The following is a 26,345-nucleotide window of genomic DNA, read 5'->3' on the forward strand; positions in this document are numbered from 1 at the left end:
TGACGTCAATCAGCCTAGCTCACAGCAACTTCAAACTCCTGGGCTCAAGCAATCCTCCTGCCTCAGTCTCCCGAGTAGCTGGGACTACAGGCATGTGCCACCATGCCCGACTAATTTTTTCTATATATATTAGTTGGCCAATTAATTTCTTTCCATTTATAGCAGAGATGGGGTCTCGCTCTTACTCAGGCTGGTTTCAAACTCCTGACCTTGAGCAATCCTCCCGCCTTGGCCTCCCAGAGTGCTAGGATTACAGGCATGAGCCACCATGCCTGGCCAAAAATTATTCAGTTTTGACACAGTGTATACATGTATTGAAACAACAACAACAACAAAACAACAAAACACATCATATCCCATAAATATGTACAATTATGTGTCAGTTAAAAATAAAAATATTTCAAAAATAGAATTAAAAGGCAAAAAAAATGGAAAAAACATTTTTTGCTGATTAAAACAAATGAGTTGTTATTTCTTTTTTACAAAACGCTCTATCTTTATTAACATGCACACACTGAGTCCCAGGTCAGGGGTGTTCAGAGGATGTGAGGCTACTTAACAAATATAGGGAAGCGCATCAGAAACAGCCTCCTGCTACCATGTACAACAGGAAATAAGCAAAGAGCAAACAAAGGGAACTGTTGGCAGAGGAGAACTGGAATATCTAATGTGAATGTCCAGCCATGGTGGGGGGGTGCACCTAACAAGGGAGTAGAATGCAGTCACTGGAAATGTTTACAGATAGTATGCGTTAAATAACATGGCAGATAGTAATGGTAAGGTAAGTTTTAAAAACAGGATATGAAACTGTAGTAATAAATATGACTTCCCGCCACATAAAAAAGATAAGTCAATGAATGAGTAGGAAAAAAAGACTAGAAGGAAAAGTACATCAAATGTTAGCAATAGTTGGGTTTAGGTGATGGGACTTTGGGTTAATATTTTTTTAACTTCCTTATTCTATTTTTTTTTCAGAATTTTATTTAATGAACATACTACTTTTATAATGATAAATTAAATGTTCTTTTTTTTTTTTTTTTTTTTTTTGAGACAGAATCTCACTCTGTTGCCTAGGCTAGAGCGCCATGGCATCAGCCTAGCTCATAGTAACCTCAAACTCCTGGGCTTAAGCAGTCTTTCTGCCTCAGCCTCCTCAGTAGCTGGGACTATAGCCACCATACCTGGCTAATTTTTTCTATATATTTTTAGTTGTCCAATTAATTTCTTTCTATTATTAGTAGAAACGGGTCTCACTCTTGCTCAGGCTGGTTTCGAACTTCTGACCTTGAGCGATCCTCCCTTCTTAGCCTCCCAGAGTGCTAGGATTATAGGTGTGAGCCACCGCGTCCAGCCTAAATGTTCTTTTAAAAAAAAGAACTTACCCTCTTCCCCTAAGATTGGGAACAAGGATGCCAGCTTTTGCCACTTCTATTCAACATACTATTGGAAGTTCTAACTAGAGCAGTTAGGCAAGAAGGAGAAATAAAAGGCATACAATTTGAAAGAAAGAAGTAAGACCATGATATAGTCTTACATGTAGAAAACCCTGAAGATTCCAGCAAAAAAACCATTAGAGCTAATAAACAAATGTACCAAAGTTGTAGGGTACAAAAATCAACACACAAAAATCAGTTACATTTCTATACCCTAGCAATGACCAAACTGAAAAGGATATTGAAAAAACAGTTCTGTTTACAATCGAATTAAATGCTAAGAAACAAATTTAACCCAAGAATGTGGAAGACTTGTACATTGTAAACTATAAAACTTTGCTTAAATATTAAAGATGACCTAAATGAATGGAAAGATACCCATGTTCATGGATCAGAAGACTTAATATTTTTAGGACAACAATACTACCCCAAACAATGTACAGATTCAATACAATCTCTATCAAAATCCCAGTGGCAATTTTTGCAGAAATAGGAAAACGCATCTTAAAATTCATATGGAATCTCAGGAGACCTCAGTTAGTCAAAACAATCTTGAAAAGGTAAAACAAAGTTGGAAGACTCACACTTCCTTATTTCAAAATTCATAGGCCAGGCGCAGTGGCTTAAGCCTGTAATCCTAGCACTCTGGGAGGCCGAGGCGGGCAGATCGCTCAAGGTCAAGAGTTCCGTACCAGCCTGAGCAAGAGCGAGACCCTGTCTCTACTATAAATAGAAAGAAATTAATTGGCCAACTAATATATATAGAAAAAATTAGCTAGGCATGGTGGCGAATGCCTGTAGTCCTAGCTACTTGGGAGGCTGAGGCAGGAGGATTGCTTGAGCCCAGGAATTTGAGATTGCTGTGAGCTAGGCTGACGCCACGGCACTCACTCTAGCCTGGGCAACAAAGCGAGACTCTGTCTCAAAAAAAAAAAAAAAATTTATACAAACCCACAGTAACCTGACAGTGTGATGCTGGAGTAAGGTCAGACAATACAGACCAGTGGAAGAATAGAGAACCCAGAAAGAAATCCTTGCATCAAATCCCAAAACCAATGTTAGTAAGACAGTGTTTTTTAACAAATGGTGCTGGGAAACTGGATATCCACGTGTAAAAGAATGAAGTTGGACTCTTATCTTACACTATATACAAAAATTAACTCAAAATGGATCAAAAAACCTAAACATAAGAGCTAAAACAATAAAACTCTTAGAAGAAAATATAGGAGAAAATCTTTGTGACATTGGATTTGGCAATGATTTTTTGGATATGACTTCAAAAGCACAGACAACAAAAGAAAATCTATAAATTGGACTTTATCAAAATTTTAAAATTCTGTGCATCAAAGGACACTATAAAGAGAGTGAAAAGATAAGCCACAGAATAGGGGGAAATAATTGCAAATCACATATCTGATGAGGATTTAACCCTTTGTACTCGCTTGCTTTTTTCTTGATTCCTTTATTTTACTTGGGATTTAATTTTTTTAAATACCCCAGATTTTACAAAGTGCAGCAGTAGAATAAAAAACTGGAGTTTCTTTTCATACAAACTTATTTATTTGGATTTTTTGTTTTGTTTTTTTGTATTATTTTATATTTTTAATTTTATTTCCTCTTTTTTCACAAAGACAAAGGAGATGTATTGGATTTTTTTATATTTCAAATTATTGATACATTCAAAGAGTAATTTTTTTTTTCTTTTTTTTTTTTTTGAGACAGAGTCTCACTCTGTTGCTCGGGCTAGAGTAAGTGCCTCGGCATCAGCCTAGCTCACAGCATCCTCAAACTCCTGGGCTCAGGCAATCCTCCTGCCTCAGCCTCCCAAGTAGCTGGGACTACAGGCACATGCCACCATGCCCGGCTAAGTTTTTCTATATATATCTTAGTTGGCCAAGTAATTTCTTTCTATTTATAGTAGAGACGGGGTCTCACTCTTGCTCAGGCTGGTTTTGAACCCCTGACCTTGAGCAATCCGCCCGCCTTGGCCTCCCAGAGTGCTAGGATTGCAGGCGTGGGCCACCGCGCCCGGCCGAGTAATTTTAATCTCTATAACTTTTCATGGTGTGATGTTTTTTGAAACATTCACCCACATGAAGACCTAGTTTACATTCACGTGTTTTGCAAATATAAATAGTCTCTCTTCTTTCTCCTTTGATTTTTCTGTTAAAACAAACAACACAATCTTTGTGTTTTTTGTTAGGTGAGGTGTGATTATATGGAGCTTTCCATCTAAACATTGCTCTAAGTTAGTGGATAATAATCTATCCCTGGAAGTTAGTGTACCATCTCTGCATTTACATTTTACTTGTCCTTTCATGCTAATGAAAACAAGAAAAGATACTGGAAAAATAGACAAAAATCCCCCTTCCCCACGCAGTGAAACTACGTTTCGAGTGTGGCTCAATATACAAGTTGCTACCGATGCTAACTGTCAAGTCACACTCGACATCCGAGTGCAACGGGTTAATACCCTAGGATGAATTTTGATGTGACATTTTAGCTTAAGGGAAAAAATTCTTGTGCTTTCTGTATCTCCTATAACTGAGTATTGGAAATAACATCTATATTAAACCCAGTAAACCATATAATGTGAAAATAATTGCACTGAAATTGATCCTGTGTGTTCTGCCAGTAGTTTCAAGGGCTGGAATCATGCAAATGGCTCTCCTCACTGATGCTTCTTCCTCTTTCTCTCTTTAGGATTCTACCAGTATTGTTGCTGCCCTTCTCATAGACTTCAAAAGCTCAATGCTTCCTCATCTCCCAGTTCATTTACATGGATCAAGCAAATTTCTGATGATTGCCCTTTTCCCCAAATCAAAGATATACCAAGCATTTTACTCAGAGGTAACATCAGTCATTACTCAGCACAACAACTACTATTTTTTTTCTGTAGCAATTTAGATGGTAAGGCAGTGTCTTGGAGCTAACAGTGAGGTGATGAGAAGGATAGTTGGCTGGTGGTGGGGGTGACTTCGGGTTCTAGAATGGTGCTCTTGGCAGTGAGGGGTGAGAGCCTAAAGAAACTGAACAAAAGGCTTTTTAGCCTTTAAGAAAAATCTGCTTTGTTCCCTTTAAATCCTAATTAGACTTACTTCCCTTTTAGTTACTTTATTGAATTGTCAGGCCCTACCTACTGGATTAGAGCTCTCTCCCCCACCCTGTGCTCTCTGTCCCTGTGGGGCACAGTCACTGCCCTTGTGAATGGTGCCACCTGCCAATCTGCACATTATAGGTGCTCAGCACAGATTACACGAGTGAAGAGCTTGCCAAGAATTGTACGACCCACTTAGAGACCAAGCAGTGGCCAAAGTTAAACTGATGGCCAGCCTCATGACTGGTAGGAATTCTTGGAAAGGCGTGATTGCCACAGCTTGTGAGGGGACAGCGTCCCTCTCTTAGGACAGATTTGCAAAACGTGGAAGAGAGAGGAGGTGACTGGCTGTAGAGTGGCTTCTCAGCCCATCCTGTGCCTCTCTCATACTGCCTGCTGGATCCTCTTACCTCCTGTGCTTGTCCTTCCGATCTGGAAAATAGAGACAGCCCTTTGGATTCCCTGCAGCCAGCCCTCTGCCTCCAGGCAGGAGTTACTTGAACCACTCCTGTCTGTCTGCCCCATCACCAGGGAACCAGAACATCGTCACCCGACACCTTCCTCCATGCTTCCTGAGCTCTGAAGAAGCAGAATCCCTGAGGAGAAGGAACCCAGAAAGACTTCTGGTTTTAAAAAACACAGAACAGAATTGCTTCAGGCCTCTATTTTTGAAGCAAATTTGTTTGTTATAGTGGTTTTTCTCTGCACTGACAGTCTAGCTTTTCAACAACCATCAAATCCCCATGTGGGTTCCATATCCTGTTGTTGAGTTTAAAGTGTTCTTTGCTCAAATTGTGTTTTGTTTAGGTCTTCTCCCCCTGGCAACAGCAGGATAACTCAGGGCTCTCTTTAAAAGTGATCCAGGAAGATGGATTATCTGTGGAACAAAAGAAATTGTAAGTGGCTGCCTTCAGTGTTTGTGCTTGCTTCCCTAAGCTTTGTGGGTGTGCTCTCTCTGCAGGATGCCTGGTGTTATGTAACACAGGGGTCCTGGCTTCTGAAAGGGCCAGCACAGTCATTTCAATGCTGCCAACTTGCAGGTAGCTGGTGTCCTTGGACAGAGAAACCAAAAGAGAGAAAATCCACCAAGAATCAGCAACTCTTAACAGTATTGTCGAGGGATTTGGAGCCAGCCTTCCTATGTGGGCATACTAGTCATCACGCACTAATGCCACATTTTATTTAAGTCACAGAGATGCTTGTTTTGGAAGAGTTGACTCTGTCACTGGCCTCTGGCTTGAAAGGATCAGAACAAGTTGTGTAAAGTGTGTGTGCTGTAGGGAGAGGGAGTTCTAATCTGTGAGCTTTTGATATTCTAGACACTCCAGTGCACAGAAGCTCTTCAGTGCCCTGAGCCATCCTGCTGGGGAGAAACGGAGTTCTCTAAAGTTACTCTCAGCTAAACTCTCAGAGCTGGACTGGTGAGCTCTGCTTTTCTGTTTTTAAATGCTTAATGTTTTGACTTTTCAAATGTTGGAAACCTCAATGTTGGTCCTTCCTAAGCTCCTTTTTCTTTGTAGCTTCTTGGGGATCATTGTAAAAGGTAGTAGTGACACACTATGTGCAATTTTATTCTCTAGAGAGAACCTAGAGAATAGGTTTATTTTTCAGCAATTAAGTAAGAGTTTCTCATGTGATCATTTAGGTAAGTCTGGTGATGGTAACATGATAGCATTGTCTTTGTTTTTTTAGGTTTCTCCAGCATTTTGCCATCAGCAGCATTAGTCAGGAGCCTGTGATGCGGACCCATCTCCCTATCCTGATGAAGCCAGCTGAAATCAACCCTACTCACAACAGAGTAGAAAATGACAAGGTAGAGGAGTTCACCAAATGTACTGGGAATCCATGGGAAGATAATCCTGAGAGCCTGCCTTTGGATCTTTTGTGTAGTTAACAAAGGGAGCTCAGGTGGAGTCCCTTTTATAAGACTCTCCGCCTCCTTGGATACTGACACAATGATACACATAACCCTCTCTGTACAATGACTGTGTTAGGTGTCTACATTAACCCTGGCCATGCCCCATGACAGTGATAAAATCCTGGCATCCTGCCTTGCCATATCCTGGCCTCTCCAGGTCTTTTAAACTTTTGCTCAGTGCTCTCTTCTGTCAGCTCTTTCTGGTTGTGACAAGGACTTACCTGGCAGTGGTTGATACATTGTGCTTAATAAGGGGTGGGTGTCCATCTTTTTAGGTCCTTGCTGGAATCACCAGGGTTAAGTGATACTTTGTAAACATTATCTTCCCCAGAGTGGATTTTAATCCCTCCTGCCTTAGGCTTCCCTCCACTTGACTCCCTCCCACCATTCCTTTGCAGCCATATGTCATAACAGACTGAAAGAAGGTATTTATTTCTGTGGAAATCTATAAGATACTCAGCTGCAAAAGGAAATAGAAGCAGTAAGCAAGTAGAAGCACCATTTTTTCCCTTAGCCGGTAGTATAAAAAGCCTGAAAATGCCCACTTGTTATATTTTTTGAAAAGGTGCTCTAGGACTGGCCTTAAAGTATGAATGTATCCGGCTGTATGCACTGTGCTGTGATTTGAGGGCTAAGACCTGGACACTGAGGAATAGGAGCTCATATGGGGAGAGTTGGATGGGAGGAAGATAAACAAAATGTCAGTTACATAGAATAGTGCCCCAGAAGGCAAAAGGGGATTCACTCTAGAGGCCCTGGTCAGAGGGGACCAGGGAGAGCTTCTGGGTACCACAAAAGAAGAGAAAGCCACAGCCGTCTTCTCTGTGCGGATATGTGGTCAGCTCAGGTGGTAAGTGCCTTCAGTCTGAGCTTTAGCATAAGTTACCTGTGACTGGGCCTGCCCTAGTGAATCTTTTGTATTGTGAAATAAAACACATAGAGGCCCTTGTCATGCTGTCCCATTCACATAGACCTCCTTCAGTAACTGCATGGTTCTTGACCTCCCCTGCATGACTCTTTTTTTTTCAGTGAATTTCTTAAGTTAACTTTGGAATATCTACCTGAGGAGGGGCCTGGTTTTGTGCCATTGTATAATAAGGTTAGGACAATCCAGCCAGGCTTCTCTTCTCCTCGAGAGTCAGAAGTGCTTCCCACAACCAGTGAGTTTTGACTTAGCTCAGGCAGTGTGGCTTGGAGGGCGCAGGCAGCCAGGCAGAAACACCTCAGCACCACTCCTGTCTGCAGAGTTTACCACTCCAGGGTAGCCAAGGGCATTTTCTTTCTGGACCTCCTTTCTGCCCGTTATTTTCCTAAGAAGTGTTACTGTTGCAGATAAGTCATAAATATCCTGAGTCTGCTTTACAAAAGCCATTGGTCTCAGGTAGGCCTTTTAATGCATTGTATTTTAACTGATCTATTCACAACCTGCTGTATAGAAATTCTAGTAGTAACACTGCATTTGTATGGTATTTGCTATGTGTCTGGCACTGTTCTAAGCACTTTTCATATGTTAATTCTGACACCCACCCTACAAGGTTGGTTCTGTCATTGGTTCCAAGGTCATAGAATTAGTGAGTGGTGGTCCTGAGGTTCAAGCCCACAGAGCTTGGCTCCCAAACCTCTTCTTACACAATGCAATGCAGTTGAATTGCAAACCCACATGACTTTTCTTTCATGTAGGTAATTATCAGCATTGTAACCGGCCTCCCAGGCTGTCATGCTAGCGAGCTCTGTGCTTTTCTGGTCACTCTGCATAAAGAATATGGCAGGTTAGTATGGCTGCTGCCTTTGCTTTGGGGAAAGGGATTCTATCCCTGGGCCTCCCTAGGCACTGGGAAACCTTAGACATGTACTGGCCCTTGGTGTGACTGGTATTGGCACAGTAGTCATCTGTCCCTGTAACAGACTATGCTGCTCCCTTCCAGTGTTCCAGGCACTGTTCTGAGTGTGAGGGAATACACTGATGAATAAAACAGACAAGAAAATCTCTTCCCTCAAAGAGCTTACATTCTAGTTTGGGAAAACAACCAGATAAGAAAAACATAGTACTATTAGCTAGTGAAAAGTGCTGTGGAGAAAATAGAGAAAGAAAAATACAGGAAGTGTAGGGCTGGGAGTGAGATTCCAGTTTTTAATTGGAAGGTCAGGGAAGACCTCATTCAGAAGGTAACATTTGAGCAAAACTCGAAAGAGTAAGGGAATGAACCATGCAGATATATGGGGGAGAGCACTGTAGCAGCAGGATAGCAAGTGCAAAGGCCTGAGAATGTGCCTGGTTGGCCGGGAAACCTCAAGGCCATGATGGTTTTAGGAACTTGGGAGCTGGTAGATAAAGTGATCCTCCCATGACCGCAAGGAGACTACATGAGTTCAGGTGCCACTTGAACAGTTTGGTTCAGGTGAAATTGGGACAACATTCATCCATCACTTCCACCTGGCTGTCAGATTACTAAACAACCCTGCTGACTGAACCAGGCATTTAGTAGATAGTCAGTCTACCCCAAAGTAAGGCCTCCTTCAGGAGACTGTAAAGGAATTGAAAAGACTGAGATTGCCCAGAGAGTTGGCAATTTAGGGTAGGGGTGAGCAGGTGAGTTCTGGAGAGATGCTTAGGGACATATTGGACCTTGTTTATTAAGTACTAAATGGTTAAGCAGTTCCTCATGTCTAGTGCTTTCATTCTATAAACATTCTGAGTTCTTCACTCTGTTTCTTACTCTTAGCAAGAGTATTACTGAGCATCAGATTGAAGCCAATTTTTGTGTGGTCCTCCAAGAAGTGACTGCCTCTCAGCTCTGAAGTCTGTTGGTCATGTGCTTTCCTGATCATTTTCCCTTTGGCAAGGGGTTTCCTGTTAAAAGCCCCAGTGATAACGGTTTGAGGATACTGGGCTCCGAACCCAGCCAGTGCCCCCTGCCTTTTTTATGGTGCCAGAATTGTTTTCCCCTATATGAATTCACTGGACAGAATGTCTGGGAGAACTGGTCACATTTGAAGCCATGGCTGAGCCTATGGGGCCAGGCCGTCAGGTGGCCCCCAGGTTGAGATTACATTTGCCATTTCCAGGTGGATGGTGTACCGCCAAATCATGGATAGCTCCGAATGTTTTCATGCTGCTCACTTCCAGAGATACCTTTCCAGTGCCCTGGAGGCCCAACAGAACCGCTCTGCCCGCCAGTCAGCCTACATCCGCAAGAAGACCAGACTGCTGGTGGTGTTACAAGGGTGAGCATTGGAAGTCTTCTGGGCATAATTGAGTCAGGGTGGTGACCTTGTCGTTACTGTTACCTCATGTGTAGCATACCTGGGGCACAAGGCCAGGCGAGGTGGCTCACGCCTGTAATCTTAGTACTCTGGGAGGCCGAGGCGGGTGGATTGCTCGAGTTCAGGGGTTCAAAACCAGCCTGAGCAAGAGCATCTTGCTATAAATAGAAAGAAATTAATTGGCCAACTAATATATATAGAAAAACTTAGCTGGGCATGGTGCCACATGCCTGTAGTCCCATCTCTACTATAAATAGAAAGAAATTAATTGGCCAACTAATATATATAGAAAAACTTAGCTGGGCATGGTGCCACATGCCTGTAGTCCCAGCTACTCGGGAGTCTGTGGCAGGAGGATCGCTTGAGCCCAGGAGTTTGAGGTTGCTGTGAGCTAGGCTGACACCACGGCACTCATTCTAGCCTGGGCAACAAAGCGAGACTCTGTCTCAGAAAAAAAAAAAAAAGAAAGCCTGGGGCACAGAACAAATTCCACACATGCATGAGCAGTGCCTATGCTGCAGAGAGGCCTTAACGAGGCAAAGACCCTGTTGTCATCCTATGGCCTAGAGTAGCTGTTGTCACTTGCATACAACTCATAAGTTTGGCTTCAACATCACAATATCCCTCAAAGGTGGAGAATTTGAGAATCTGGGCCAGGTTCTTTGATAATTCTTATAACAAAAGTAGTCTCTAAGCCTCTTCCTTTGCCATCTAGATAAGAGAGCTTCATATGTTTCAGTCTTCCCGCCTGTGGAATTGCAGAGATGTCCCCCACACTCTGCAGTCTCCAGCCCCACCAAATCCTAGATGGCTGGCCCAGGACAGTTTCCTGGGACCCTCATTGAGGAGTGTGAATAAGCGAATTGAGTAAGGAGCTCCCTCTTCATGGCTATGTGCAGAACTGTGCTTGTAGGCTGACCAACTCACAAAGTCCCCGTGTAAGCAGTATTATTGTGGGTATGTAACATGGGAGGGCAGGTTTGACAGAGCGTGTAACACTGTTGTTGGGGACCCTGGCTAAAAGGAGCTTCCCTTGACCTGTTCTAAGACCTTCCAGGGAGGAGTCCCTGCCACCAGGCTCATCACCACCCGAGCCCAGAGGGGAACATGCCGAGGCAGGAAAGCACAGGCTATGCTTTTCACTTGTGTCATTATGGTTGGTAATAAAGAAGCTTTTGGCAGTTCTCACAAAGTGAGATATTTTTTGTACTCATACTAGTGTTTACAATTGGCTAGTTGTTTCCAGTAAAGAGTGGACCCCAATCCAAAGGCCTGTTTGGTCTCCTGGCTGTGACAGTGGGAATTGGAGGTCCTGAAGAAGGAGGTGGATAGACTTGTGCACCCGGCCAGGCCATTATTCTCCTTTGCACCTTTTCTCACACCCTGCTCAGGCTTCCCTTCTGTCAGCTCTTTTGTCCTGTTTGTGGGCTGAGGTTGTGGAGGCCACAGAGGAAGAGTGTGAGCTTGAAACTGCCTGTTTTCTTCTGGTTTTCTATCTCTTCTACTGGTCAAAGAGATGGTTTGTCTCAGCTCCTTCACCTCCCATTATGACGGTGAAAGGAGATCCCAAAGGCTTCTCAAATTGAGAATTTTATTCCTTAAATATGGCTATTTTCATTTATAGCATTCTTTGGGGAAGCCTGTGATATAAGGTATAGGTTTCTTTATCTCCTAGAGTGTCCTGGTCCCATTCAATTTAGTGCAGCATGAGGGCAGTGGTATTGAACTTTGACATTAAGTGGAGTTATTAGTTGTTCTTTTAAAAATTGAACTAATTGAATTAATGTTTCTCGGCAGCCCTGTTTGAGGGAAAAAAATTAATTAATGTGTTTTAAAATGAGAAAGTTTTAGGCTGGGCACAGTGGCTCACACCTGTAATCCTAACACTCTGGGAGGCCGAGGCAAGAGGATTGCTTGAGGTTAGGAGTTCAAGGTCAGCCTGAGCAAGAGAGAGACCCCCATCTCTACAAAAAAATAGAAAAATTAGCTGGGTGTAGTGGCATGTACCTGTAGTCCCAGCTATTCGGGAGGCTGAGGCAGGAGGATTGCTTGAGCGCAGGAATTTGAGGTTGCAGTGAGCTATGATGATGCCACTGTACTATAGCCGGGGTGACTGTCAGCGAGACTTTTGTTTCCCAAAAAAACACAAAAAGACAAAGTTTTGGAAATAGAGGACAGATTAATGGTTGCTAGGAGTTAGGGGTGGGAATTAGGGGAAGGAGGTGGTGGGCATGGTTATAAAAGGTAACACAAAGGATCTTTGTGGTGTTGAAACTGCTCAGTGTCTTGACTGTGGTGGTGGAAATAGGATCCTATACAGGTGACAGAATTGTAGAACTTAATACACATAGACATGCACATATACACACACACATAGATGAGTGTATGAAAAACTGGGGAAATCAGAAGTTTTAAAAATTAACTTTAGGGAACTTGAGGGGATGGATTCATTAATTGATTGAAATAGGGTCTCCCTCTGTCACCCAGACTGGATTTCAGTGGGGTCATCCTAGCTTACTACAACTTCAAACTCCTGGGCTCAAGTGATCCTCCTGCCTCAGCCTATCTAGTAGCTGGGACTACAGGTGTGCACCACCACACCTAGGCTAATTTTTCTTATTTTTTTGTAGAGATTGGGTCTTGCTGTGTTGCCCACACTGGTCTTGAACTCCTAGCCTTAAGCAATCCTCCTGCCTCGGCCTCCCAGAATGTTAGGATTATAGGCATGAGCCACCATGCCAGGCCAGGCTATATTTATTTATACTCTGGAATGTTGTAAAATCATTATTTAAATTTATCTACATTAAAAACAAAATATCTCGCAAAACAGAAATTAAATTGATATAAAACATGTCCCTGTTCAAATTTTGGGCTTAAATTGCAAACATAAAACTGAGCTCAAAGGAGACTTGAATAGATATCTGTTCTTTCAGAGGAAAGAAGGTTACAGTCCTGCTGGTTTTTTGTTTTGATTTTTTAATAAAGAGAATACTGATGAGAAGCAAACATGAAGAGCCAGTTTTTTGCCTTCGTCATGCAGTTGGGTCAGTTTAGCCAAAGTGGCCTGGTACAAGCTCTGGCAGCTTGAGCATGGGTGCTTCCTTCTGTAGTGAGGGCTGCCGCCTCCTGTCCAAAGGCTCTGCCTAGGGTGGTTGTAGGGCAGGAGATAGAGAAGGAGGGAGGTTCTAGGAGAGATTCCCTGAAGGAATGGAGTGAATGGCCACAGGTCTCCTGTCTCGGTGCAGTGCCTAGATGCATAGGCCTCACCAAGGAGCTGGAGTCCTGTTTTTCATTATAACCTTTTTCCATTACAATCAATAAAAATTAATGGAATTATTAGAAAACCTGAGAATTCCCCAGATACCCTAAGGGAAATCCTATTGTATTAATATGACTGAAATCCTCAAGATTGGCTTATAAATCTTTGTCAGTGATTGTTTTCTACCCTAAGAAATGAGTCTCTACTGCCTATACTGAACTTGGAAAGTAAAAAGCCTCCAAACACTAATTTTTAGATGAAGGGAAGAGCTAATGCTGAGAAGCAAGGCACTTAATCATGAGAGTTAACTCATGACACATGACCACAGAGAGATTTGGGACAGCGTGCAAGCATCAGTCCTGCTCACCAGGTGTGCTGCTATAAGGGCTTGGCAGTACACGTGGTGTGTGGGACTCTCCTGGCATCTAGCACTACAGTGGAAAGAACCTCCGTGGCCATATACACACATGCCCAGGCAGAGGGCTTGCTCTGAAGGTGCTCTGGCTGCCAGACCCTCACGGAGGAACTCTAGAACCTAGCATAACTGTTCTCTACCAAAGCATTGTCGGCTGGTCCAGACTGAGGCCACATCGAGGGAAGAGGAGTAATACTGTAGTCTGGGATAAAGCCAAGGGCCTTTTTACAGATGAGTTGTTTGTAGGAACCTCAGGAATGGCTCCGACAGGCTGTATCTGTCCACACCACCACTGCCACTGGCCTCCCAAGGCCTTAGGCTAGACCCAGGCCCATCTCATCAGCAGGCTGCCCATTAGGTTTAATTTCCCTCCACAGGAACAGACCTTTTTGTGACAGGCTGGGTCACTTGGGAAAGAGTTCTTCTGTACCAAGCAAAGAGGGTGAGTCCCCTCTTGCAGTAACCAGGGTTTGCCCAATATTAAACATCTAGTTCATTCATTTACCCTGCTCTAGGCACCAGAAATTCAGCAACCATCCTGGCATTCTTTTTGTGGATATAGACAATGAACAAATAAGTGGGAAAATATGTATAGCTGCTGACTGATGCTTTGGAGAAAAATTGGAGGAAGGGGCAGAGAGTGCCAAGAGAGAGGGTTGCTACCAGGGGTCCTCAAACTTTTTAAACAGGGCCAGTTCACTGTCCCTCAGACAGTTGGAGGGCTGGACTATAGTCTTAAAAAACTGTGAACAAATTCCTATGCACACTGCACATATATTATTTTGAAGTAAAAAAACAAACGGGCAAAAACACCTGCATGTGGCCTGCAGGCCATAGTTTGAAGATGCCTGACATAGGCTGTATAAAGTCAGAGGATGCCTCTCTCATAAGATGCCCCTTGAATAGAGACATGAGGGAGTGAGCCATGCAGATACTGAGAAAAAGAACATTCCAGGCAGAGGGGACAGAGAGTGCAGAGGTGAAAGTATGCCTGGCATGTTCAGGGAAGAGCCAGGAGGCCTAAGTGGCTGGATTAGGGCAAGGGAAGGTTTGGTAGGAGATGAAATTCTTCCCTGCTTTGTGGGGGGTGAGATCATAGAGAGCTGCCTGGGCCATCGTGAGGGCTTTGGCTTTCAGGTGGAGTGAGATAGAAGCCACTAGAAGATTTTGAGCAGAGAAGTGACATGACCTGACTCTGGATTTAGCATATCCCTCCAGCTTCTGTGTTGAAAACAGACTGGAGAGAGGAAAGGACAGAGCAGGGGAAGGCTGTTGGGGTGATCTAAGCAAAAGATGGTAGCAGTTTGGACCCAGTGAGACATGGGAGTGTGAGCAGTGACCTCTTCTAGTTATATTTTGAAGACAGAAAAAAATGGGGTCAAAGAAGACTCCAAACAAATCTTTGGGTGTAGCATCTGAAAGAGTAGCATCCTCTCAGCTAAGGAGAAGGCCTTGGGAGGAGCAGGCATCACAGGAGTGGGATCATGAACATACTAGGTTCTAAGTGAAGATACCAAAGTGGCTCTGTAAGTCTGGAGTCTGAAGGGAGTTCCAGGCCAAATGTATGAATTCGAGCTGTGTTTGACTTGTTTCTGCTGACCTGGACAGGTCCTGAGGATCCCCCTTTGTCTCTTGCCTACATGTTCTGTGAGGTGGGAAGGAGATAAAAGAGCTATTAAAGCAAATGGACACAGAGCCAGGGGTGGTGACACACCGCTGTAGTCCCAGCTACTCAGGAGGCTGAGGCAAGAGGATCATTGAGCCCAGGAGTTTAAGGCTGCAGTGTGCTATCATCACACCTGTGAATAGCCACTGCACTCCAACCTGGACAACTTAGTGAGACGCTGTATCTATAAGAAGTAAAAATAAATAAAAATAAAAGAAAGAAAACAGATCATGGCAGGAGTTCCTAACTTGATTAGAAAACAGGCCTAAAGATGCCATGTCCTGCCCTCAGAGCCCCAGGATCACTCACCTATAAGCTTCCTTTTACCCTCAAAGCAGGTTGGCTCTTCTACCTACTCTTATACAGTTGAGGACTAATAGAACATGGGAATGCAGGAACCTTTGTGAATTCCAGGGGCTCTGAATCATGAAGTGGGGTGACACGAAGGAACTGAAAGGCAGGCTCCTCCTTTTGGTTTTCCTTCCACTGGTGCTCACTCAGCCATTCAGCATTCCCATCTTCTTCCAATTTGCAATGCCAATCAATAAACTAATCATTCCCTTTTTCCCCCCAGCTACACAGATGTTATTGATGTTGTCCAGGCCCTACAGACCCACCCAGACTCAAATGTTAAGTCCTCCTTTACCATTGGTGCCATCACAGCGTGCGTGGATCCCCTGAGCTGCTACATGGAGCACAGGTAGATACTTGGGACCACTTCTAGCCCACAGCATGTAGTGTGTTTAAGTGTACCAAAGTAATTTTTGTCCACAAAAATTGTGGAGACACATCTTTATATGTGGTTGTCTTTGGTAATGTATCAGTCACCTCGTATGTAGTAAATGTCCAACTCTTTGATTACTGCTAGGTCCTTAGAAGACCCCTTTGAACTGGTGGCTAAGAAAAGAGAGGAATTATAGAATACAGACTTTGCTTTTGTGAGAGCAAGAACCATTTCTGTTTAATGCTTAGTAATACTAAATGCTCATGAAATGTCTATTGAATAAATGGGTATTCCAGCATGTGTGTACCAGATGTTGTCAAAAAATAATTCAAATAAATAAATAAGATATAGAAGAACTGAAGATGAACATAGCTATTTATAAAGAAGTAAGGCTAAAATTGAGTGAATATGGTTATGGAATATTAAAAATGTAAGTTACTGGCCGGGCGCTGTGGCTCACGCCTGTAATCCTAGCTCTTGGGAGGCCGAGGCGGGCGGATTGCTCAAGGTCAGGAGTTCAAAACCAGCCTGAGCAAGAGCGAGACCCCATCTCTACTATAAATAGAAAGAAATTAATTGGCCAACTGATATATATATAAAAAATTAGCCGGGCATGGTGGCGCATGCCTGTAGTCCCAGCTACCCGGGAGGCTGAGGCAGAAGGATCGCTCGAGCCCAGGAGTTTGAGGTTGCTGTGAGCTAGGCTGATGCCACGGCACTCACTCTAGCCCGGGCAACAAAGTGAGACTCTGTCTCAAAAAAAAAAAAAAAAAAAATGTAAGTTACAAAATCAGGGGTAAATAATAGAAAGTATGAGTATACTAATTTCATCATCTTTTTATATTGGGAGATCAAAAATATTATTTAAGTCAATAAATCAAAATTACTGATTTGCTCATTTTTTAGATATTAATGAGAAATTTCCAAATTTACTTCTGAATTTCCTTTAGAAAGGAATTTATTGTAGTGGTTTACTAATGTTTTCTTGAAAAACTAATGATGAGCCCATGATGCACCTGGAATAAAATGAGAATTATGGGAACTATGATCAAGAATAGAAAGTTACTAAATAAAGTTAAACCCATTCCATTAAAACCCATTAAGTGACCAGAGTTAAGTGCATACATTTAAAAAAGAAAAAAAATATCTTACCCAGCCAACTTTAGTGGATTAACAATATGGCTACAGGAAAAGCAGCCCCTCCCATTCAAGAATTGTAAGGTTTAATCTATTTCTTAGCCTTTGAATTTAGGCTTGGGCCAATGGGACAATGATATTGCATGAAATAAGCGGAAGCTTAAAAAGTACTAACACATTGGGACTTGCCCTCTCTTACTTCTGGGAGTTGAGACCACTGTATGAATAAGCCCAAATGAGGCTCTTAGCAGATAAGAGACCACGTGGAGAGGCCCAGCCATCTCCTGCTGTCTGGTCTGAGGCCCCATGTGGGCCTGTGAGTGAGACCATCTTGGACAATCAGCCCCAGCTGTACTGCCCCAGGCCAAAATAACTACCCAGCCAGCCCATAGAATCATGAGAAATAATAAATTATTATTTTAAGCCACTTATTTTTGGTGTGATTGATTACACATCAGCAGTGTAGGAAAATAAGTACATTGATACACTGTTAATAGGAATAAAATGATATAATCATCTTTGGAGACAAATTTGGCCATTCCATTGTTAGAATTTTATCTTACAGTTTTATTTGTACAAATGTGCAAAAATATGCACATTTATGTTTGTTTCGGGGATAATTCTTAATTCCAAACAATAGAACCCACTGCAGCATGTTTAAATTGAAGGGGATTTATTAAAGGACATTAGATAGCTTTCAAAGTCTCCAAGTGGGCCAGAGAGGCTGTATTGGCCAGGCAGCCAGGTGCTCAAGCCTCCCATAGGACTGCCCAGGTAAGTAGGTATCTCCACTACCTCCTTCCTCAGAAAATGCAGTCTGTTCACCATACATTGCCTCATTCATCTGGCTCACTGCCATTTGGAGTCTTGGTGAAACTTAAGTCACATGTGTGTACCAAACTATAAGCAAGGCTGCAAAAGCATTTTGCCCTATACAAAAGCAAGTAGGCTTCCTAACGAAGCCTGGGAAAGGTCTTTAGCAGGTGCTGGGCAGTCTGAAACATGGCAGATGTGCTCTGCAATACTCCAGGCTAAATAATACTATGTATATCAGAGAACCAGAAATGTTTATTTATATTTGCATAGGAAATATCTAGAAGGATATACCAAACTGTTAATAGTGGTCCCTTCTGGGAAATGGCCATTGCCTTTCAAGGCAAGTGTTAAATGATGGGAAGACCATTTGATTATTTATAGTATGTATGTGTATTGTTTTTTTTTTTATGTATTGCTTTTTTTTTCCACGTATCAGAAGATTTACCAAAGTGGCAACTTTGGTACTAACAGCCCCTGGTAGAGTCAGATGAGTTTAATTCTTCTCATTTTTTTCTAAAATATCCACTTTACTCAAAAATATATCTCCTTCCAAAAAGACCAACTGTTTCTCCATCTCTAAAGAGCTGGTCCTATCCCCAGTGTCCCCCTCCATCAACATTCCACCTAGAATAGGCCATGTAGGACTTCTGTGGGGCTCCTGGTTTGGGGAGCTCTGACACAAAGTTATGAAAGTCCATTGAATAACCATGGCTATCCTTAATGTTCAGTGCTTCCTGCCACTTACCTCTTTGAGTAAGTCATCTTGCTTATCAATGATATTCACATTTTTGTGGGAAATAATCAGTGACAGCTCTGAGATGAATGGTTTTTAAATATTTCTCTCTTTTTTACCCCCAGATTTCTTTTCCCTAAATGTCTTGACCAGTGTTCACAAGGTAAGCAATATGCTTTATGGCGTGCATGCCTTTCAAATTCAATAGAATTCTTCAACAGATACATATTCCTACCTGCCATTCTGAAATCTAAAGCAAATGAAATTGGTCCAGGGAAAATGTTGACATCTTTATTATTATTTTAATTTTTTTTTCAGAGTCTTGCTCTATTACCTAGGCTGGAATACAGTGACATGATCATAGCTCACTGCAGCCTCCACCTCCTGGGCTCAAGCAGTCCTGCTGCCTCAGCCTCCTGAGTAGCTGGGACTCCAGATGTTGCCACCACACCCAGCTAATTTCTAAATTTTTTGTAGAGATGGGGTATCGCTATGTTGTTTGGGCTGACCTCAAAGTGCTGGAACTATAGGCATGACCCACCATGCCCAGCCACATCTTTACTTTTATCACATTTGATAGGCATATTTCTTCTAAGAGCTTGTCTCTTAATGGCAATAAATTGCCATGGTAGTACCTCTCCTGAGCTTGGCTCAAGTCTGCCCTGGCCTTCCAGCTAATGTCAGTGGACTGAGGATGTATTCCTAGCCTCTGGATCAGCAAGATCTCAATGTACTTCTCCTGTCCCAAGAAGGCAGCATTTGGCCCAGCAGGACCTGTCTTTCTTACTACCTCCCTTACACACTGGAATTTTCCACACTTCCTTGATAATATTGAAAAAACTCCACCCATCCTACAGGTTGCACTCAATCTTGCAACATCCTACCACCTGGCAACTCTGGAGGCAGCACTTTCTAATCATATTATCTGATGCCTGGAGAGCCACAATAAATTCTAAATTCCCTGTAGTGGTGATGAAATGCTCATTGTTATCAGGAGACATGCCTGGGGTCTGGGCTTCCTGAGCCAGTCCAGCAAGCAGAAATCAGACGGAAGAAAACAACTCTCTGTCCCTAGCACAGTTTCGCCTGTTGATCCCGTTGCCAGTCTGCAGGGAGCGGAGGCAACAGAGCATACCAGAGCTGTTGTCTTGGGAAACAGCTGAGCAGGGTGCTGCCTGGGGCCAAAGGCTTGTCCCTGGAGGGAGGAATGTGTATATTGGACTGCTATACCAGGTAGTCTCAGGTCCAGCTTTTAGAGGCCCCTGTTACTTTCCAGGCACTGCACCCCAGAAGCAGGAGGGAACAAAGGTCATCTGGGTCCATCCACGGTGTCCACCCCAGGTAGATTAAGGACATTTTGTGGAGGTTGGATCAGTAGGATCTGGTGACAGAGTAGACATGGGGCATGAGTTGGAAAGAGGTATCTAAGATGACTCCTAAGTTTCTAGTATAAGAGATTGGGAAAGTGGTTGGTACCTGTCCTTGAAATAGAAAGCACAGGAGAAAACAGAGGTCCAGGAGACAACCAAGGAGGGCTGTCTAATCCTAAGATACATGTTTGAAAGTCACAAAGTTAGTGCCACGGACTATAGTCAGCCAGTATCCAGATGTAGAGTTGAAAAGGTCAGAAGGGAAAGTCCAGGGTACTAAAAGGAAAAGAGGAAATAGCATACTCGGAGGAAGGAGGATGAGGTCAGTGATGTCTAATGCTGTAGAGACCTTGAGGGAAGGAAAGAGAAAAGCCATTGGCTCTGCAAGTGTGAAGGACACTGGTGACCTCCGCAGGAGGATGAGTGGAGAGGTGAGGACCGAAGCTACTTCTAACTGGACCAATGGCCAAGTGAGATACTAGAAGCCAGGAATTGTGGATAGTATTTTAGGGTGTTTGGGGCTATAAGAAGGGTGATCGCTAGAGAAGACTACTTCCAAGAATCGTTCTTTATGAATGATTTACTCTTCCTTATTTGCTGTTGAGAGAGCCTGCGGGCTGGAGGGAGACACTAGGCTTGGTAGAGTGGATCCCTGAGGAGGAGGGGGTGGGGTCTAGAGCGGAGACTGGGAAAGAAGCTCTTCCATTGAGAAGAACTTCACGTAGGGGCAGGGGAAGTTAAGAAAGTGTTTGCCTAGGTGTGCCAGGGATTTGGTGACCTGTCCAGCCCCAAGCCCTGTCTTGCTGGTGCCTTCTTTTCTGTCAGAGCCCCTTGTCCACCATGTGATAACTGCCGCCTTCATGCACTTTGGCTCCTTAGCACCGTCTGCTTTGGTGCCCCTCTACATTTTTGTGTGAAGGACAAGCACAGATGGTCAGGCTTTGCTGGCAGAGAGCCTTGGGGAAATGCTCTCTCTTCATTCCATGAATCAGGGGCACCCTTGGGCCGGACTTATGAGAGGAAGGCCCCTTTTAGTCTGAATCCTTTGAGGCCAAGACAGACCATGTTCTCTCTAGCACTTGGTAGGCATATTTCATTAACACTGCCTTCCAACTCATTGTTCAAAGGCAACTTGTCAAATTCTGTGCCTGTGTATAGGTAGGGGTATGATCAGATGTGGGCAGATGACCTTGAGACCACATATGCTGTTTTCTGAACTCTCCAAGGGGCTCTTGGAGTAACAGTGCCTTTTTCACCTGGGCGCATGGGACCCTGTGGACTGGCCTGACCAGGATGGCCATGGGCATGGGCTATCTGGGAAGGGAGGAGACAATAGACAAGTATTGGCTGGGTGTGGTGGGTCATGCTTGTAATCCTGGCTACTCTGGAGGCTGAGGCAGGAGGATTGCTTGAACCCAGGCATTCAAGGATGCAGTGAGCTATGCTCGTTCCACTGCATTCCAACCTGGGCAACAGAGAGAGACCCTATCTATAAAAAGCAAAAAACTTGGGAGAGGGGGGCATGAGCAATATATGTAACCTTAACACTTGTACCCCCATAATACACTAAAATAAAAAAAAATTTTTTTTTAAAAAGCAAAAAACTTTTTTTAAAAAAAACGAAGTATTTCTTTTCTCCTCAGAGATTTGGTGGCTGGCTTGGAAGTGAGATCTGCCACCAGTAGATAAACACTTTATGTCCCAAGGGAGCATATTGCCTCCTTTTGCTCCTGTTCATGAGTCAGGCTCCCTGATTCATTGCTTTTAACAACAAAGGATTATTTTACAATGAGAAGAGGACTATGTTACAGCCCAAGATGATGTGTATTGTAGAAATTCAAGGAATAGGAAACAATCTCAGTACTTAAACAGCAAGCAAGACTCGTTATAATGCTGGCTTGATAGCAGGGTAGAGATATTTTACTCATTTTAAAAGTATAGATATCTGAAGGCATGATGCTCAAAAATATAATAAAAAAGAAAAGTATATCAAACTTTTTAAACAGGGTGAAAAAATAAAAGAAAAAAATAAAAGAAAAAAAAAAAAAAAAAAAAAAAAAAAAGAAAAGTATAGGTAGAAGAATGACCATCTATCATATTCCATTTGAATGCAAAAAAAAAAAAGTGACCTTCATTTTCTTCTGTGCTGTAGGAAGCCTTTAGCCCAGATGGGATGGTCAGACAGACCATAGGGTTATTTCTCCACTCTTGAGAACAGACCAGGCCAGACTGCCTGCTCAGACTGGTGAGACATTGGCCAGATTTGGGTGTCTGCTGCTTGATACAGAACACAAGGAAGCTCTGGCCCAAACAAGGTGAAAACCACTCACTGTGGCTTGTTCCCCGTGTTGTAGATAACTGCTGTACCTGCCTCGCAGATGGCATTTCCTCTTGGCAGGTGGCAGTTTTCATAGCTGGCCTGAGGAATGCTGGGGATAATCCTCTTGCTTATTTCCCTATAAAGTAAAGCCCCTTTTCTGTGCCCAGTTCCTGCCCAGATTTGTCCACATGGTACAAATGCAGTAGGCAGAACTTTATGTAAGGTGTGTCTGTCAGAGACCCAGCTCCCAGCCTTTTCTTGAGCAAGCCAAGTCTATGCTTGTGACCTTGGTACACAATCCTCAGGTGGCCACATTTGTACTGGTCTGATTCTCCCATTTCTTTTGTCCAAGAAGATACCATACAGAGTCCAGGGCCTTCAGCCGTCTTCACTCTGCCTTTCCTGGCTCCCCACTGTAAGACCCACCACAACCATTCTGTCTTCCACCCTTGGGAATCTTGCAGGCCCCTTGCAGGATCTGGCTCCTATTTCTGCTCTCTCCGGAATGTGTTGAGCCTTCTAGGATCCTACCTGCTTCCCCATTGTGCCACATTTCGGGCCTGGCCACCTCTGACCTTGCCTTCCTCGGTTTCCAGAGGCCCCACTTCCTGTGGCTGTACCATGACATGGGTTTATGGCAATAGGCTCTCCAGTCTGGCCTTGTTGCCGCCTCTGAAGCCTCCAGATTGCCCTCTCTAAATGGGAATGAGAGCACAGTACCACCAGTGTCACCTTCATTAGGAGGTTTTTCTAACTAGCTAAGAAGTTCTATCTTAATGTTAAAGCTTCTGAACAGAAAGCGTATGTGAAGGACCTTTTTTTTTTTTTTTTTTCAGAGTCTCACTCTGTTGCCCGGGCTAGAGTGCCATGGCATTAACCTAGCTCACAGCAACCTCAAACTCCTGGGCTCAAGTGATATTCCTGCCTCAGCTTCCCAAGTAGCTGGGAGTACAAGCATGCACCACCATGCCTGGCTGATTTTTTCTATATATTTTTAGTTGGCCAATTAATTTCTTTCTATTTTTAATAGAGATGGGGGCTCGCTCTTGCTCAAACTGATCTCAAACTCCTGACTTTGAGCAATCCACCCACCTCGGCCTCCTAGAGTGGACCTTTTTAAGATAGAATAGGTCAGGATGTGGCTCACGCCTGTACTCCTAGGACTCTGAGTGGCCAAGGTAGTTCGCTTGAGCGAGCTCAGGAATTCAAGACCAACCTGAGCAAGAGTGAGATCCTGTCTCTACAAAAAATAAAAAAATTATCCAGGCATGGTGGTACTGTAGTCCCAGCTACTCAGGAGGCTGAGGCAGGAGAATCACTTGAGCCCAGGAGTTTGAGGTTTCAGTGAGCTATGATGAATGAGATGCCACTGCACTCTAGCTGAAGTGATAGAACAAGACTCTCAAAAAAAGAAGAAGAAAGAATACACAAGATACTGATGTATTCTCCATTTGAATTCCCTTAGTCATGTGCTGTTACCACAACTAAGTCATACATGAAGATCTTGAGGATAGAGATTTTGAATGTGGGAGAAGTGCTTAAGAAAGCAAGATTCTTTATATTCCTATATTGTAGTACTAGTACATACATGCGTTGGCTATCTGAGCAAGCATACCCAAACACTGGTTATCAGTGGTAGCTTCTGGGAGGAGAACTCGGGCTTAGCGTGCCACAGGAGGCACGAAGAAGAAACTTCATACTAACAAGTACCTAAGAAAAGTAGGACTTGTGTCCCAGAACCAAGGAACAAATAGATCAAGAACGGCCCATAGGCCGGGCGCGGTGGCTCACGCCTGTAATCCTAGCTCTTGGGAGGCCGAGGCGGGCGGATTGCTCAAGGTCAGGAGTTCAAAACCAGCCTGAGCAAGAGCGAGACCCGTCTCTACTATAAATAGAAACAAATTAATTGGCCAACTGATATATATATAAAAAAAAAAAATTAGCCGGGCATGGTGGCGCATGCCTGTAGTCTCAGCTACTCGGGAGGCTGAGGCAGAAGGATCGCTCGAGCCCAGGAGTTTGAGGTTGCTGTGAGCTAGGCTGACGCCACGGCACTCACTCTAGCCTGGACAACAAAGCGAGACTCTGTCTCAAAAATAAAAAAAAAGAACGGCCCATAAGCATAGGATGCAGGTTCTGTTCTCGGCAGGCGAGCCCTAATGCCTGACAGTCTTTGGTCCCATGCACATCGCTAAGCCTTTGTGTGGGGCCTTTCCTCATGGCCACAGGTGACCACTGGCATGAGCGCTCCTAATCCCTGTTCCCTGGTCTTGAATGGAATGCATCCAGATGGATTTGTGAGATTAGATTTTGGAATGCTTTTTTCATAAGTGTTATTGGCGAGAGGAAGGCAGTAGCACTAATGTCTGCCTCAGACCAGAGACATGGGGGCCAGGGGTCCTCGAAGTTGCCTTCAAACTATTGACTGCCACTTAACTAAACCATGAGCTCAGCAGCCTTGGCTAGTTGGAATCAGGTGACTTAGCTTCCTGCCAGTTGGTGTGGCCAAGGCCCACATCCCACAGTCACCACTGTCTGTCTGACAGGCCCCTCCATGTACGTGTAGTCCCATGCTCAGGTGCTCAGCTGACGATGCTGAGGGTGGTAGTGGTGGTGATGATGGGTTGTAGTTAAGGGATTCTTGCTGTCTGTAGGCCCTATGGTAAGCATTTTACTGACAACGTAGACATATGTGTCACTGTTCCCATCTTACAGAAGAGGAAATTTGGGCTTAGAAGATTGAGCAAATTTGTCCATTCATCCCCATTAGTAATTAGTAGAGCTCAAAATTCAAATTCAGATTTGCCTGTCTCTAAAACCCATGCCTTCATCTTTACATTGTGCTATCTTTTCACATATATGAAGATAAATAAGAATTTAAGTCCTGTGTTTTAAGTACCATGTGTATTATTTTATTTTATTTTATTTTATTTTATTTTATTTTTTGAGACAGAGTCTCACTTTGGTGCCCAGGCTAGAGTGAGTGCCATGGCATAAGCCTAGCTCACAGCAACCTCAAACTCCTGGGCTCAAGCAATCCTGCTGCCTCAGCTTCCCTAGTAGCTGGGACTACAGGCATGCGCCACCATGCCCGGCTCATTTTTTATATATATATTAGTTGACCAATTAATTTCTTTCTGTTTATAGTAGAGACGGGGTCTTGTTCTTGCTCAGGCTGGTTTCGAATTCCAGACCTTGAGCAATCCGCCTGCCTCGGCCTCCCAGAGTGCTAGGATTACAGGCGTGAGCCACCGTGCCCAACCACCATGTGTATTATTCAGAGGAGCTTTTTTTCTCTTTTTTTAGTTCAGAGAAGGGGAGAGAACATGGTAGCATGAGGGGAAGATTGGCATAGTCAAGTGTTAGAGAAGGTTTGAAGGAAGACATAAGCTTTACCAAAATTAAAAAGTAAAGGCCAGGCATAGTGGCTCATGCCTAATCCCAGCACTTTGGGAGGCAAGAGCTTAGTGAAAACACAAGGTGCAGAACAATGTGGTATGCCACTGTGGAAAAATTACACACAGACTTTTACTTGTATATACTCAGCAGATCTCTGAAAGAAGAGATAAGAATCTGATAACTGTGGTTGCCTCCAGAGAAAAGAACTTAGGTATGTGGAAAGGAAAGGAATTATTTTCTTTGTGAACTCTTCTATACATTGTGAGTTTTGCCCTCAAAAACTAAATGCATCTAATTTTTAACACTTGACTAAAGTAAGTAATACCAGTGCAGAGAGTCTGCTATACTGAATAGTCATTATTCAGGATTGTACAATTATAAAGTCACTTGGGAAAGCAGAAGTCCCCATGATTTAGAGATATTTACTGAGGAATTAATCATTTGTAAGCCTAGTCTCTATTAGTAAAAGGGTTAGTAATGAGCATTGAATCTTTTTAAGTATAGAATTAATAACAGCGGTGAGAGTTCTTTTTTGTTTGTGTTCTTCACGCAGAATATTGTAAAGAACAGCTGTGAGAATTCTATTCAAAAATAGAATATAAATTTTGAAAACCTAGGTATGAAACTATATTTAACAAAAAGGAGGCAGCAAGGGAGAGATACTATCTTTACATCTTTCAGAGTGGGAGATTGGTAAAGTTTTAAGCTATTTATTCAAGATACAAATGGTTAATTATACTCTTTAAAGATACAAAAGTAATCACTAGAGGAACTAAAAATCTTAAGGTAACCCA

General features: G+C 43.3%; 1 protein-coding gene across 6 annotated transcripts in view; it reads left to right on the forward strand.

Moving 5' to 3' along the window:
• The window catches only part of DNAAF9 (dynein axonemal assembly factor 9), a 134,334-nt gene that overhangs the window by 88,597 nt on the left and 19,392 nt on the right, over positions 1 to 26,345 (forward strand). For all 6 annotated transcript variants that reach the window (XM_012754833.2, XM_012754829.3, XM_012754830.3 and 3 more), the window contains exons 22-29: positions 4,137 to 4,283; positions 5,338 to 5,426; positions 5,850 to 5,951; positions 6,223 to 6,343; positions 8,129 to 8,217; positions 9,515 to 9,673; positions 15,627 to 15,752; positions 18,588 to 18,625. In XM_012754833.2, the coding sequence (XP_012610287.2) occupies positions 4,137 to 4,283; positions 5,338 to 5,426; positions 5,850 to 5,951; positions 6,223 to 6,343; positions 8,129 to 8,217; positions 9,515 to 9,673; positions 15,627 to 15,752; positions 18,588 to 18,625 (871 nt within the window). The remainder of the gene's footprint in view (positions 1 to 4,136; positions 4,284 to 5,337; positions 5,427 to 5,849; positions 5,952 to 6,222; positions 6,344 to 8,128; positions 8,218 to 9,514; positions 9,674 to 15,626; positions 15,753 to 18,587; positions 18,626 to 26,345) is intronic.

The sequence above is a fragment of the Microcebus murinus genome, chromosome 16 (assembly GCF_040939455.1).
Source record: "Microcebus murinus isolate Inina chromosome 16, M.murinus_Inina_mat1.0, whole genome shotgun sequence".
NCBI classification, from domain to species: domain Eukaryota; kingdom Metazoa; phylum Chordata; class Mammalia; order Primates; family Cheirogaleidae; genus Microcebus; species Microcebus murinus.